The sequence below is a fragment of the Acomys russatus genome, chromosome 25, assembly GCF_903995435.1.
Source record: "Acomys russatus chromosome 25, mAcoRus1.1, whole genome shotgun sequence".
Taxonomy (NCBI): domain Eukaryota; kingdom Metazoa; phylum Chordata; class Mammalia; order Rodentia; family Muridae; genus Acomys; species Acomys russatus.
In genome coordinates, this window is record NC_067161.1 from 52628987 (window position 1) to 52645776 (window position 16790).

At 46.3% G+C, this 16790-nt stretch overlaps 1 protein-coding gene across 1 annotated transcript in view; it reads right to left on the minus strand.

The window, feature by feature from the left end:
• Kiaa0753 (KIAA0753 ortholog) overlaps positions 1-16790 on the minus strand; it is a 48141-nt gene that overhangs the window by 22348 nt on the left and 9003 nt on the right. Inside the window, exons 4-9 of the mRNA XM_051167306.1 lie at positions 16659-16765; positions 15307-15369; positions 12038-12253; positions 10108-10318; positions 3263-3495; positions 1111-1277 (exon numbers count right to left, since the gene is read on the minus strand). Of these exons, the coding sequence (XP_051023263.1) occupies positions 1111-1277; positions 3263-3495; positions 10108-10318; positions 12038-12253; positions 15307-15369; positions 16659-16765 (997 nt within the window). The remainder of the gene's footprint in view (positions 1-1110; positions 1278-3262; positions 3496-10107; positions 10319-12037; positions 12254-15306; positions 15370-16658; positions 16766-16790) is intronic.

Here is a 16790-nt window from a genome sequence, read left to right on the forward strand (position 1 = left end):
ACCCTAATGTAAACATCTGATATGCATGCAAGCCCTGCAACAGAGTCATCTGACCCCAAAGGGTCACGACCCACACGTTGAGAACTGCTGGTCTAGAAGCTAGTATGCACTGCATTTGGTTAGCAGTGCAAACTTTAACCTGTTGATGTTTTATATTACCAACTCAACACAGATCCCTGAATTGACACATATAAAACAAAGAAATCAGAACAAAGTCATGAAAGCAAAATAAAACAAAACAAAACAAAAAAGCCGCCCCATCCACCCCAGTCAGGTCAGAAGACCCAGCTCTTGGTCACATAAGCTTCTTTCAACACTGCTCCTTCTCCCTCCCAAGGGTGATAGGTGTGCACTTCCAAAGACACACATGCACACCTGCACACCTGACTCACTAGAGCCAGGCCCCTTCCAGCCAGGCAGACTCCCTTTCCTTGTTCTTACATTGCTGTTTGTGTCACCTCCTTTGCACTGCTAAACATTCTAGTTCTTTCCACTGCGCCATCAAGGACTCCCAAACCTTGCCAAACAAGCTCCCCTTTATCTTTAGCCACCTCCCTGAGCCTGTTTCAAACTGGACCCTGCTCCCTGAGAACAGTACCTTCTCGCTAGCCTGTGGGACAGCAGCTCCACACTGTCCTCATGCTATGAGTGTGGGTAACAAGACAGTAATGTCTACCTCCTGCACGTAGGGCAGAGTCCGATCAATAGGATGAGCTCAGAGTTCACAGCTAATTTGACTTAAATTAAAATTATTTAAAAATATCTACTTCTTCAGCTAAGGTTAAGTGAATGCCTATTATGTGTAGGCACTGGACATTAAGACCGAGAGAGATACGATGCCCAGCCTCAGGAGAGCACAGCCTGTTCACAGAGCAGACATCAGTTTACAATCCTTCCTACACTGACACATGCCCACTGAGGTGCTCCACCCGCGGACAGGTACAAACAGAACCAATAGGCTTCTAGACAAAACCTCCTGTATCACTCACCCAAATAAGCATCTCTGCCCAAGGGGAAGAGTGAAGCCTCCTAGTTCATCTGCTCTAATGTGTGTCCTCTGTGGAAGGAAATGAAGCCATACAAACTCACAGCCCTTGAACTTCTGCATACCATTTAGGAGAAGCTGGGGGGGACGTGGGATTTGGAGGTATCCAAGGAGCTCTGAGGTCTTTCACAGGCTGTCTGTTTATTTTTAATCTGGATGACACTGTTGTCTGCTGCAACCTGCTTTTGCTGTAAGATTGGTTTGGTTGATGTTTTTCAGATATGTGGAGTCCCTGTAAGAAATAAACATGCACTACAAAGCCAAACAAGTCTCAGAGACACTCCAGTTCCAACATCTGACTCACCGGAGCACAAAGAGCCTCTTTGCTATTCATGCGACTCATTCATTCTAAAGCTAAGAGAAAGCACTCGAAGGAGAATGGGAGAAGCATGTAAGTCACACCGAAGTAAACCTGGGCGAGGGTGGACCGGGAAGCCTCGGTTTTTCCACATTTATATATAAAATACTTATTATCATTTTCCTTAATTAGATCTCCCCCTTTTAAAAGTTCATGTTTGTTTACAGGTAAATTACAAAATATTCTTAGTCTAACTACAATGAATGACACAATTTCAAATACCATTGGGCATGAGGCTGAGAAGAGATCCAAGTAGAACTCTTTCTTATAGGCTCAATCCTGATTTCCAATGATACCATTACACGTTTGTTTGGGAAGGAATAGACTTGATCCCAATCCATGATCTGTCAGTTATTGGCTGTTCTGATTAGTGTTTTGTTGTCTTGTCACAAACTGGAGTCCTCTACAAAGAGGGAACTTCAAATGAGAAAGAAAGTACCTCCATCAGACTGGCTTGTAGGCAAGTCTGTGGGACATTTTCTTGATTAATGAGTGATGGGAAAGAAGCCAGCTCACTGTAAGCAGAACCATGGGTGGTTCTAGGTTGTATGACAAAGTAGGCTGGGCAATGCATGGGGAACAAGTCAGTAAGAAGCATTCTTCCATGGTCTTTGCTTTAGTTCCTGTCTTTAGTTTCCTACCTTTAACTCCTGCCCTGGCTTCCCTTTATAACAAAAAAGACCTTTCTTCCCCATTTTGGTGTGTGTGTGTGTGTATGTGTGTTTTCTTTTTCCTCACAGCAACAGAAAGGAAACTAAGACACTAGTAAAGTACCAAATTTCCTTTTCCAAGGTCATGTGATAATACCCAGGCTTGCTAGAGAAGCCTCCGGACAGCACTACCGAGTGGCAGACATTGCAGTAAGTGTATTAGACCATAGGTGCTCATCTGGCCAGTTTTCCATTGCAAGACTATTGCTGCTGCTAATTTCTAATTAATTAATTAATTACATATGTATAAGTATTTTTCCTGCATGTATATCTGTTTATTACTTGCATGCCTGGTGCCCATGGAGGCCAGAAAAGAACACCAGATATACTGGAATTGTTGGTTGTGAGCCACCATGTGAGTGCTGGGAATCAAACCTCAGTCTTTTGGAAGAGCAGTCGATGATAACCATTGAGCCCCATAAGGAAGTTTTAGACAGAAGCTTAAAATGTAAGGTAATTTCAGATCACAAGCTCTGACTACTCAGCTAGCTCCCAAAGCCATATAAAAGAGCACTCACCTAAAGTGGCCCTTTAATATCCACAGACTATTATTGGTCAATATTTATCTTTAGTAGAAATGTTTTTATGTGTACATGCGTTTTGTCTGCATGCATGTCTGTGCACCACATGTATGCAGGAGCCTGTGGAGGCCAGAAGAGGGCATTAGACCACCTAGAACTGGAGGTATGGGTGGCTGTGAGCCATCACGTGGGTGCTGTGAACATAATCTGGGTTTTCCAGAAGGGCAGCAAGTGCTCTTAAGACCACTGCACCACCTTCAGCCCCAGGGGCACACCCTCCACTAACCCTCAGGGCAGAATGTTAAATCCTCTCAGCTCTCACACTTTCAAATACTGAATTTTAAGACAAGCTTTCTAATTATAACCATGGTATTAAATTAGTTAGGATCTTACTGAAGCAGAGAAGGATAGAATGTTCTATCCTATAACACCACTGCAAACTGGCTTTTGTTAAAAGAAAACAACACAAACCTGGAATTAAGCTAAGTCAACTTAGATTTCCTGGACTCAGGGCTGTAGCATCCATCTGCCCCAAACCAAATGCTGGTCCTCCTCTTTGCTAGCTTGTGTGGCCCTGGACAAAGTCAGATGAATATAAACAGGTCACAAGAAAGGAATGACTTCATACCTGCTGTAGTCTGGCTGAATCCAAAGCATCTCTCTTCCTAACTGGCACGTGCTCTGTCATGGTCTTTTTTCTTACTGCTTGTGTTTTTCCTGAGGTTAATGCTTCATCTTTGAAGTCTGTATCATGGCCCAATACACAGGGGTCTTCTTCTGGAAGGAGCTCTGCGTCTAACACGTCAAGTTCACTCTCCAGCCTCTGAGTCACTGGAAGCTCCGCATCAGGCTGCCACCCATCTACACAGAGATGCCAGAGGAGAAATTCTACTTAAGCCACATAGGGTGACTGACTGAACAGTACCTGAGATCTGCCTTCCAGCCCAGCTCTGTGAAAGCACTGAGGCTTTGTTGACACACCCACTACTCCTTACTGACACCACCAAAGGTGCCCAATGCCCAAGCACCAGGGCCAAAGCGGAATCCATGCCCATACTGACCAGCACTTAGCTCACAAACAGCATGAAGTCCTAAAGAAGAAAACTTCAGAGCTTTAAGAAAAATAGAACATCATCATGTCATCAAGACTAAAAAGACTTTCTTAAACTCAAATATGGTATCGACTTAGTAGGGTTTATTTGATCAAAGTCACCTTAACAAACCAGGCAAATCTGGAAGGAGATCCTTGAAATACTAGGTGTAATTAACATGGATTAATACCCAGATGATATAAACAACTTTTACAAATCTATAAAGGAAATAAACAGTTCAGCAGAGAAATGGGCAAAGTATAGAAACTACAATTTAGGCAGAAAAACAAGGTCAATAACAGCATGAAAAAATGAAAAGCATTTAGTAATCAGGAAAATCAAGCCATAAGCTGGTGTTCACAGCCATTAGAATGGGGAAATGTGACATATGATACAAACATAAGTGAGGAGGGAGGAAACTCAGAAACCACTAGGGCAGGAGTGAAGCGGTTAACTCCCCTGAAGAGGGGCTCCCTCTGCCCTGAAGGCTGAAGAGGGGCTCCTTCTGCTCTGAAGGCTGAAGAGGGGCTCCTTCTGCTCTGAAGGCTGAAGAGGGGCTCCCTCTGCCCTGAAAGTGAAGAGGGGCTCCCTCAGCCCTGAAGGCTGAAGAGGGGCTCCCTCTGCCCTGAAAGTGAAGAGGGGCTCCCTCAGCCCTGAAGGCTGAAGAGGGGCTCCCTCAGCCCTGAAGGCTGAAGAGGGGCTCGCTATGCCCTGAAAGTGAAGAGGGGCTCCCTCAGCCCTGAAAGTGAAGAGGGGCTCCCTCAGCCCTGAAGGCTGAAGAGGGGCTCCCTCAGCCCTGAAGGCTGAAGAGGGGCTCGCTATGCCCTGAAAGTGAAGAGAGGCTCCCTCTGCCCTGAAGGCTGAAGAGGGGCTCCCTCTGCCCTGAAGGCTGAAGAGGGGCTCCCTCAGCCCTGAAGGCTGAAGAGAGGCTCCCTCAGCCCTGAAGGCTGAAGAGGGGCTCCCTCTGCCCTGAAAGTGAAGAGGGGCTCCCTCAGCCCTGAAGGCTGAAGAGGGGCTCCCTCTGCTCTGAAAGTGAAGAGGGGCTCCCTCTGCCCTGAAGGCTGAAGAGGGGCTCCCTCAGCCCTGAAGGCTGAAGAGAGGCTCCCTCAGCCCTGAAGGCTGAAGAGGGGCTCCCTCTGCCCTGAAGGCTGAAGAGGGGCTCCCTCTGCCCTGAAGGCTGAAGAGGGGCTCCCTCAGCCCTGAAGGCTGAAGAGAGGCTCCCTCAGCCCTGAAGGCTGAAGAGGGGCTCCCTCTGCCCTGAAAGTGAAGAGGGGCTCCCTCAGCCCTGAAGGCTGAAGAGGGGCTCCCTCTGCTCTGAAAGTGAAGAGGGGCTCCCTCTGCCCTGAAGGCTGAAGAGGGGCTCCCTCAGCCCTGAAGGCTGAAGAGAGGCTCCCTCAGCCCTGAAGGCTGAAGAGGGGCTCCCTCTGCCCTGAAGGCTGAAGAGGGGCTCCCTCTGCCCTGAAGGCTGAAGAGGGGCTCCCTATGCCCTGAAAGTGAAGAGGGGCTCCCTCTGCCCTGAAGGCTGAAGAGGGGCTCCCTATGCCCTGAAAGTGAAGAGGGGCTCGCTCAGCCCTGAAGGCTGAAGAGGGGCTCCCTCTGCCCTGAAAGTGAAGAGGGGCTCCCTCTGCCCTGAAGGCTGAAGAGGGGCTCCCTCTGCCCTGAAAGTGAAGAGGGGCTCGCTCAGCCCTGAAGGCTGAAGATTTGCAGTCCAGCAGCTGAGTCACAGGCACACTCAGCCCGGGGAACCTGTACATGGAAACACAAAGTGAGGAGGTGCAGCCTTTACTTCACCCTGTCACTGTTTATAAAAGCAGAAGCAGCCAGCATAGTGACATGGTGGCACCTGCATATATTCTCAGCTGCTCAGGAGGTGGTAGGGAGGATCACTCCATTCCAGCAGTTCTGGGCCACCCTGGCCAACGTAGTGAGACCTTGTACCACACACAGAGATGTACGGCAGAAAGCTGGGAACAACTCAAGCATTTATTAAGTATGAAGAGATTTTAAAAAATTATCTATGGTTTGTTTATTCAAGGGAAACCCACACAAAAGTTAGAGCTAGAACCCTAAGAGGGTCTGAACTAGAGCACTGGAAAATTTATATTTCATCTATTAAATGAGTAAGTCTTACTAATTTAAAATGTGAACCACATTACAGGCTGATACATATGTGAAGCAATATATGATGAACACGTACATGAGCAACTCAGACATAAAAACAGAATAGGATTGTATGGTAACCTCTAGAACGGGAAGGAAGGAAATGGAATGGCCTTAACAGTACCTATCACATTTTTTGAAAAAAATTCCAGAGTTAAATGTTTTAAACTGCATAGTAGATACATGGTATTTAGTATTTTCATCCTTTCTGTTTAGATAGAACCAAAAACAACTGGCAAAAAAACCCAAACAAACAAACAAAAAGGTGGGAGGGAAATCAATAAAAAGATTCCTGGTGGCGGGCTGGCCGGTGGTGGAGCACGCCTTTAATCCCAGCACTTGGAAGGAAGAGGCAAGAGGATCTCTATGAGTTCGAGCCCAGCCTGGTCTACAAAGCAAGTCCAGGACAGCCAGGGCTGTTACACAGAAAAACCCTGCCTCAAAAAACAAACAAACAAACAAACAAAAAGTCCTGGTGATATTCTGCTATACTCATTGATTGGTGCGTAGCTCAATTGTCATAAGAGAGGCTGCATCCATCAATTGATGGAAATATAGGCAGATCTTGGGGAATCCTGAGGAAGAGAGGGTAAACAGACTGTAGGAGCCAGAGGGGTCAAGGACACCACAAGAAAACCCACAGTATCAACTAACCTGGGCTCATGAGGGTTCACAGAGTCTGAGCCAACAACCAGGGAGCCTGCATGGGAGTGACCTAGGTCCTCTGCTTATATGTTACAGTCATATAGCTTGGTCTTCTTGGGGGGCTTCTAACAGTGGGAGCAGGGGCTGTCTCTGACCCTTCTGCCTGCTTTTGAGACTCTTTTCTTCCTACTGGGTTGCCTTGACCACCCTTAATAGGAGGAGAGGTGCCTAGTGTCACTGCAACTTGATATGCCATGTTTGGTTGATATCCATAGGAGGATGCCAACCCTATTGTGAAGGGAAACAGAGGAGGAGTGGATGGGGATAGGGGAGAGAGGGGAGGCTGTGGGGGAGTGCCTGGGAGGAGAGGGTGGAGGAGAAACTGGGGTGGAGATGTGAGAGAGAGGGGAGGGGAGAGATGAAGAGAATGAATCAAAGTAAAGAAAGCTTTATTCAGATTCTTCCTTAGCAGCAGCAAGTCAGGACCCAGATCCCCCCAAGCCACCACTTTTCTTAGCTGTTCTCAAAGCTCCTTAAGTTACACAGTCAAGAGTACAACCCAGACAAAAGGATGCCGCTACTCAGTCCGCAGCTTAGTAACTCCCATTCAGCTGTGAATGGCATCGAACTGCCCACTAATGCAGTGCAAATTCATGGGAGCTGAGTCTGAGGACACTGCTGCCAACAGAGTGGCAGCCACCAGCCAGCTCCTTGCATCCTCACACAGTACAGTAATGCAATCAGTAGTCAAAGCCTCTAAGAAACGCACTAGCCAACCATTACTTAAATCACAAGGAAGCTGATCCAATTGGGCTCAATCATAAATCCCAAATGACAGAGACCGCTTCTCTCCCTTGGGGCTCCCTGTGACATTTTAGAGGTATTGGGTAGGGAGCAGGAGCTTCAGGAAATTAGAATGAAGAATTAGGAACAGGAAAAGTGCTATCTAAAATAGAAATAGAAAAATGTGACCTTCTGAAAGATCCTAAGAACAAGAAAAACAAAGCTAAAGATCACCACATTGCTCTCCAGGAGCAAATTCATGCAGCTTGCAAGCCGGTGACTTATAGCTTCACTTCATAGTGACGGTGACAGTGTGGCTGTTACCACGCCTCATATTTGGTGCTACACACTTTTGTTTTTAACAGAATTCACATCCATTTGAGCCCCATCCTACAGGAAGTACAGGAAGAACAGGGTTACTAAAAATTCTTCAGGTGAGGAAGTAAATCAGCGTTTGCTCACGGTCACAAGGAGAGTGAAGCAGATCCAAGCCTCCTCCCGTGCCTGCAGGAGGAATTTTATTTATTCCATCCCCCATGCTCAAAGAAGGGTAGAAGATGGGTGGGGCTTGAGCTATAACCAATCCTCCAATGTGATGGACATTCCATGGCAATCTCTTATATTTGGGGCTTCAGAGAGCTTATGGGTCGCTATGCACATGGGGCTTCCTGGAGGTGGCATGCCTCTTCCCACATGCCTGGCCTTAGGTATCTCCCATGTGGGTATTCACCTGTATCCAGTGTAGTACTTTGTAATGGAAGTAAATGTGAGTTTATGAGCAATCCTGCCATGCCCAGATTTAGAGTGTCAGGTTACAACCCAAGCCCTGAAAATGGTCTCTCAAGTGGGGCTGCCTTCTGGAACTGAGCTTTCCACCTGTGGGACGGTCAGAATTGGGCTGAGCTACAGAAGCCCTCTTCACACAATGAACTGTAGTGCTCCACTGAGGCAACCGTACAACACTGAGCCATTCAGAGTCCACACAAGAGCAGCAGATGAGCAAGCACACCATGAAATGGAGACACTCATGTAAGTTTCTGACCATTAGAAGACAATGACAGAAGAAAATGCCCAATAGTAAATTACAGTGAGGAAAAACCCTCAAACTCTAACAAATGAGAAACACAAAATAAGGTCAAAGGCACATCAATGTGTCACTGTCAGTTCTCTCAGTAAATCTAAGACACAGAGCTCTACAACAGGCAGGCGGATCTCTGTCAGTTCAAGATCAGCCTTGTCTACAAAATGAGACTCTGCCTAAGGGGGGTAAAGTTAACTTCTATGCTGGAGATTGCTCAGAAGTTAAGAACCTATGCCCACCTCAGCGCCATGCCAGGCCACTCACAACTGTCTCTAACTCTAGCCCAGGGAATCCACAGCCCACTTCTGTTCTCTATGGGTACTACACACATGTAATTAAAAACAAAACAAAATATTTTTTAAGAATTAAATACATACCGGAGGCCAGGTGAGAGGGAGAAGGACACGGGGCATTTCCCAGGTGCAGGCCCTCTAGTCTCAGTGCCAACAGTTCATAATGTGCATGGAGTTCTCGTTTCTGGTTTTAGCTCAGCAGTGAGCTGACACTTTCTTTGCACTCTATCTAATGAGGATTAGGGCCAGAAAGATGGCTCAGAGGATAGGAGGGGCTTACTATGCACTGACAACTTGAGTGCAATCCTTGGAACCCATGGTGCATAGGGAACATTGATCCCTCAAAGTTGTGCTCTAACACCCACAGATATACCTATCACCCCACCATATCCCTTCTCTCTAATTATAATTGTAAATGAAATAGAACCTTTTTTAAGAAAGGAAAATTAGTTTACTGGTTTTAACCATAAATGTTTATAGATTATTTCATCTATCTAGACAATGACCAAAACCAAACCAAAAAAAAAAAAAAAAACCAAGAAAAGCAAGCAACAAAACCCTTTATTTCATCAAATCTAAAACATCAGTTTATAATACATATCACTATCCTTAGAAATTTTAAATTATTAAAAATTGTAACTGTTATAATTAGTTACCAGGCACATCCCTTAGCAGGATATTGTGGCTCATACGTGTAATCCCAGCACCCAGAAACTAAGACATGAAGTTTGCAAAGTTCCAGGTCAGCCTTAGTTATAGGCTGGCCTGTGCTACCAAGCAACACAGGCAGGATGGCTCTATTCAGGGGTTGGGGGTATGCCCTCCATCTGGCTGTGTGGCTCAGTGGTGCTAAGTCTGCCTGGGTGTGCAAAGGCTGGATCGCTAACACTAAAATAAGAAGAGCTCTCTGGTTTCAGAAATTGTCAACTGTAAGCCCAATGAAATATAGCAGCTAATAACAGACCTCAAGACACTCCCAGATTTGAAGCCAATGCACAAACCCAGCAGCTTCCTTTAAGTGGCAATAACCAATTTCATAATTAATTAAAAATTTCATTCACAACAGCAATAGAACTATAAAATAGAAAACTAGAAATACATGTAGCAAGGAACTTATAAAACTCTACACACAGAAAGCTCTAATACTGGACTTAGGTATAGAAAAGAGGCCTGCACATGTGTGCACCCACACCCAGGACAATACAGTCTCCTTAGCACCACGACAGAGCAAAGGGATGTAACTTGCTCACTGCCTTCTGGAGAAGCATATTCCAGGCTCCAGTCCTTGGGCATATGCTCGCTGCTACTTCCTGACCCAAGGGACAAGGCCACAAATACTGACTTCCTGGGGTGGTGCAGTAACTATTGCAGCCATTTTCACAGAGTAAAATATCACACAGTAACATCATGAGACACATACCAGCAAGAAGCCACTTTGCCACAGAGGGTCGGCTGGTTTCCTGTGGAAATGTCTCCTTTGTGACCAAGGGTCTCCTCTCACTCTTGGACAGTACAGCTGGCCACCTCTCCAGGATCCTTTGGCTGCCATTAGGAAATCTGCTCCGAATTTCTGTGAAACATTTCTTTACCTTTTTAGGTGACAGTTTCTTTTCCAGGAGAGACTCCAAGGCCTGCCATGAAATGGCCGTTATTCTCTCAGCTCACCCACTAGAGTATGACTTTAGTCTCAACACTAAACATAACGCCTTCCAAGAGGCAGGCCATTGAATGGCTAGCTCTAGCGGCTAACTTAATTCAAAATTGGTATTATTTATAACATGTGATTAATTAATAAAAATAACTTCCACAAGTTCTTTTACTACTTGAGCTTGTTAAAATCAACAGTAAAGACGTTACAAGCATGAGCAATTCATTCTAAGAGGTTCCCTAACCTTGAAATTCAGAATCATCATTCTGGAAATTTAGCACAGTCTTCAGAACATAGCCATATGTGCTTTAACAGGTTGTTAATTTTCAACAGAACCTCACGAGTATTATTTTATGTGAGTAACACATTATACTAAACATACATTTTCATAAGCTAACGGACCTTAGTGGGTCCAGCGGCTGTTTGCTGAGGCAGTGACAGCAGGAGGCCTCCACTCTCTAAGCCACATGCAGGCTCTCAGTACCAGGCAGCAGCGGTCAGTACACTGGTCGGGGAGGCTGAGTTCACAGGGTCATAGGGAATAAGACAGTAAGTCGGGAAAGGAATCAACATGAATTTAACTTCCTACATTACTGAATACTGTCAAAACTAGGGAGATCTATATTATAATTCCGATGCATTGTTAAAGGTGCTCTTGCTCAGGGTATGGGGCAATCTCTTGAGATCCTTTATAGGATTTGGAAGATAGGGCCTCCAGACAAAATTACTTTGTCCAGCAAATGTTTCTTGCAGGTAAGTTGAAAGAGCATGACGGCATGATGGGATATGCTGTCAAAAGTCCTGAGAGCTGCACTTGACACTCACACTCTGATAGTGAGCTCTGTCTACACGGATGTAGCCAACGTTAGTAATGGACGTTTGCTAGACAGCAGGACTGCAAAAGCAGACCAGGTATCAATGATCACCAGAGCTAGTAAGTGACGGCCAGCCACGCCTTTCCGTCCTGAGGTCCCCTGGCTACGCCATTCTTCCTTGAAGGCCAACAGCTTACTAATACAGGGTCATCTTTTCCTATTTATGGTTGAAGATGTGTAACAATGACAAAGGTGGCTAATTGGCTCCAGCTCTCAAGAGATCTGACTTTTGCTTTAAAACATAGCACAATACAAATTAGTAGTAACAGATTTATTTTTGCAAAAATTAAAGGCTACATTGTATTGCAGGACTCTGCAAACTTATGAAACTATAAAGCCAAAGCTCACTGCTAATGCTGTCTCTGTGACCAGTGAGAGCTAAGACCCCTGTCCATTCCTGACCAGAACATGTGGAATGCCAGATGTTTCCAGTCATCCCAAGATCTGAGGTTTTTGCTTGCATGCATGCTAAGTGTTTTCTTTCTAGAACCTATCTAGTTCAACTACATTAAACACTAATCTGAGAATTCCTTGCCATTTTCCTTCCCTTTTCTTCTTATTCATTTATTACTGTGTGTATAGATGACTATGGGCATGTGTGCCACAGTATGCGTTATTTGACATCTCTTATGGTTCACACTTGGAGAAGAGAAATGTAATACAGACTGGAGTGTAAAACAATAAAAATGTAAACTAATATTCTCTGCAAAGTACCGAGTTACCAGGCAGCAGCTTTGTCTTGTATTCTCACTGCCTAGAACTAGACTCAGTCTTTTCCCTGTCTGGAAACAACACCCTTTTAACAAAAACTGGAGTCCATTTCGTACCTCGATTTGCTGCAAGATGTCTATGACCACATCTGGCATGGAAGGGTCAGAATCCAGCTTGACAGAGCACAGTGAAAGCTGACGAATAAGGCTGCCCAGTTCCCTACACCGAGCAGGAACTGGGTGCTCCCCTCGGTCAGTAAACTGAGTGACAAACACTTGTAAGGCCCGGATGGCTCCTCGATGAGCGGCTGCCAGCCTAGACATTGCCCGTGACTGGCAACAAACAGAAGCAAGGGGTGACTTTAGGTTCTGACTTCCTAACACCACAGCAACCTTTAAGAATATCTGGAGTCTACTATACAAAGTGCTCCCTGTTGTAAAAAACCTTTTTCACATAGAAGAGAATTATAAAATCTCAAATTTTCTAGAAACAGGTTCTTCTCTTTCCTATTGTTTGCATACCTGGAGAGACTATACAGTGACCTGTCTGTATACCAGGAGTGACTGTACAGCAACCTCTCTGAATACCAGGAGTGACTGTACAGTGACCTGTCCGTATACCAGGAGTGACTGTACAGCGACCTGTCCGTATACCAGGAGCGACTGTACAGCGACCTGTCTGTATACCAGGAGTGACTGTACAGCGACCTGTCTGTATACCAGGAGTGACTGTACAGCGCCCTGTCTGTATACCAGGAGTGACTGTACAGCGACCTGTCCGTATACCAGGAGCGACTGTACAGCGCCCTGTCTGTATACCAGGAGCGACTGTACAGCGACCTGTCTGTATACCAGGAGTGACCATACAGCGCCCTGTCTGTATACCAGGAGTGACTGTACAGCGACCTGTCCGTATACCAGGAGCGACTGTACAGCGACCTGTCTGTATACCAGGAGCGACTGTACAGCGACCTGTCCATATACCAGGAGCGACTGTACAGCGACCTGTCTGTATACCAGCAGTGACTGTACAGCGACCTGTCCATATACCAGGAGTGACTGTACAGCGACCTGTCTGTATACCAGGAGCGACTGTACAGCGACCTGTCTGTATACCAGGAGTGACTGTACAGCACCTTGTCTGTATACCAGGAGCGACTGTACAGCGCCCTGTCTGTATACCAGGAGTGACTGTACAGCGACCTGTCTGTATACCAGGAGTGACTGTACAGCGACCTGTCTGTATACCAGGAGCGACTGTACAGCGACCTGTCTGTATACCAGCAGTGACTGTACAGCGACCTGTCCATATACCAGGAGTGACCATACAGCGCCCTGTCTGTATACCAGGAGTGACCATACAGCAACCTCTCTGAATACCAGGAGTGACTGTACAGCGACCTGTCTGTATACCAGGAGTGACTGTACAGCGACCTGTCTGTATACCAGGAGCGACTGTACAGCGACCTGTCTGTATACCAGGAGTGACTGTACAGCAACCTCTCTGAATACCAGGAGTGACTGTACAGCAACCTGTCTGTATACCAGCAGTGACTGTACAGCGCCCTGTCTGTATACCAGGAGTGACTGTACAGCAACCTGTCTGTATACCAGGAGTGACTGTACAGCGACCTGTCTGTATACCAGCAGTGACTGTACAGCGACCTGTCTGTATACCAGGAGTGACTGTACAGTGACCTGTCTGTATACCAGGAGCGACTGTACAGCGACCTGTCTGTATACCAGGAGTGACCATACAGCAACCTCTCTGAATACCAGGAGTGACTGTACAGCGCCCTGTCTGTATACCAGGAGTGACTGTACAGCGACCTGTCTGTATACCAGGAGTGACTGTACAGCGACCTGTCTGTATACCAGGAGCGACTGTACAGCGACCTGTCTGTATACCAGGAGTGACCATACAGCAACCTCTCTGAATACCAGGAGTGACTGTACAGCGCCCTGTCTGTATACCAGGAGTGACTGTACAGCGACCTGTCTGTATACCAGGAGTGACTGTACAGCGCCCTGTCTGTATACCAGGAGTGACTGTACAGCGACCTGTCTGTATACCAGGAGTGACTGTACAGCGACCTGTCTGTATACCAGGAGTGACTGTACAGTGACCTGTCTGTATACCAGGAGCGACTGTACAGCGACCTGTCTGTATACCAGGAGCGACTGTACAGCGACCTGTCTGTATACCAGGAGTGACTGTACAGCGACCTGTCTGTATACCAGGAGCGACTGTACAGCGCCCTGTCTGTATACCAGGAGCGACTGTACAGCGCCCTGTCTGTATACCAGGAGTGACTGTACAGCGCCCTGTCTGTATACCAGGAGTGACTGTACAGCGCCCTGTCTGTATACCAGGAGTGACTGTACAGCGACCTGTCTGTATACCAGGAGCGACTGTACAGCGCCCTGTCTGTATACCAGGAGCGACTGTACAGCGCCCTGTCTGTATACCAGGAGCGACTGTACAGCGCCCTGTCTGTATACCAGGAGCGACTGTACAGCGCCCTGTCTGTATACCAGGAGTGACTGTACAGCGCCCTGTCTGTATACCAGGAGCGACTGTACAGCGCCCTGTCTGTATACCAGGAGCGACTGTACAGCGCCCTGTCTGTATACCAGGAGTGACTGTACAGCGACCTGTCTGTATACCAGGAGTGACTGTACAGCGACCTGTCTGTATACCAGGAGTGACTGTACAGCGACCTGTCTGTATACCAGCAGTGACCATACAGCGCCCTATCTGTATACCAGGAGTGACTGTACAGCGACCTGTCTGTATACCAGCAGTGACCATACAGCGCCCTGTCTGTATACCAGGAGTGACTGTACAGCGACCTGTCTGTATACCAGGAGTGACTGTACAGCGACCTGTCTGTATACCAGGAGCGACTGTACAGCGACCTGTCTGTATACCAGGAGCGACTGTACAGCGCCCTGTCTGTATACCAGGAGCGACTGTACAGCGCCCTGTCTGTATACCAGGAGCGACTGTACAGCGCCCTGTCTGTATACCAGGAGCGACTGTACAGCGCCCTGTCTGTATACCAGGAGTGACTGTACAGCGCCCTGTCTGTATACCAGGAGCGACTGTACAGCGCCCTGTCTGTATACCAGGAGCGACTGTACAGCGCCCTGTCTGTATACCAGGAGTGACTGTACAGCGACCTGTCTGTATACCAGAAGCGACTGTACAGCGACCTGTCTGTATACCAGCAGTGACCATACAACAATGTTTTAGATCCTTTTTCTTGGAAGGCATATACACATTCAGAACATTTAGCAGCTTAGTCCCCAACAAGTGTACATAAACACTGACAAAACATTGCAAAATGCTCTGTTAATAAGCATTCATCAGAATTATAACATACCTTCTTAGTGTGTTTAATTTTTTGTGGACTTAATTTATCCAATTCTTCCTGGATCTCTTTTACCTGTTTTTTGAAAAGAGGGAAATGAGATTTTTATGTCATTGATCTTTCTTATAGAAAAACAGACCCTGTTTTGTCTAAACATAATCCTTATTAACTCAAGTCACTCAAAAATGAGAAAAGGTTTCTCATTCACTCCCCAGCACCCCCCAAATACTGACTGGTTTCCAGTTCAAAATGATTACTAGAGCTATGCCCAAGTTCCCAGTGTAAGAAGAAGTGCACATGAGAGTCAGATAGAAGGGCAGCTCACTAAGACTCAAGATCCACACTGAAGAGTTTTGCTTTCTCCTGGCTGTACTAACACATATCGTGGATCCCAACCCTGGGAGGCAGAAACCGTGGTTATCTGAGTTCTAGGACAGCCAAGGCTACACAGTAAGACCCTTTCACATCTCTCACACACACACGTGTGCACACGCATGCACACATACACACACACACATAGACAGATAGACAGAGACAGAGAGATAGAGAGACAGAGAAAACGTGTGTGTTACCAGGCACCACTAAAGTCTTTAAGTGAAGATCTGACATGGTAGATTCATGATCCAGAACAATCTCAGGTGGAAACAAATGTAGCCTGTTGTGCAGCACGTGCCTAGCATAGTCTCTGGGGCTACGGTGTAGAATAAGAACCAACACAGGATTCAAAAAGAACGCGTAAGGAAATGTAACTATGGCATTTGCTTTTAAACAAAGTATAGCTTTTGGTTCAAGCAATAAAAACCAACAGTAACTTCAGTGACCAGAAATGATTTTAAAGCAATCTTTTTAAGAAATCCATTACATATACACAAACAAAATCCAATGCAAATGCCTGTTTATCAACCATTAAATGTTCCTTGAAAGGCAATAGTCTTCATTCTCTACTATGAAATAAAGAATAACACATGTAATAAACTAAAGACAAATGAGTGAGTCCCTTCAAGACTCAGGCTCATATGTACAAGCATTCTTTTCAGAAGGAAAAATGTCTTTTAATAGATTCAATCGACTCTGCCCCCAAAGTAAAAAACAAAAGTTTAAGGAGCCTGGTCATATGCACAACACGCACGCACGCGCGCGCGTGCACACACACACACACACACACACACACACACACACACACACACCCTTTTTGTCAAAGACTATGAATTACCAGTACGTTAGTTTAGAAAATTAAGCCTGAAAATTCACTAGCATTTATGTAGGGCCCTTTGTGCTCATCTTTCTGTGACAGACAGAAAACTGCACGTCCCTAAGAGACCCACATGCAGGCCACCTGCTCCAGCCCCTTTGCTTTTCCACACCTGCTGCTGAAGAGTATAGAGCATGCGGGCACAGCGCACGGCCTGCTCCTGCCTCCTGACTCGGATTCGACGCTCTTCGTCTGGGTCCAAAGCTTCTTCAAGTCTATCTGAAAGCATTCCCCACATAAGGTT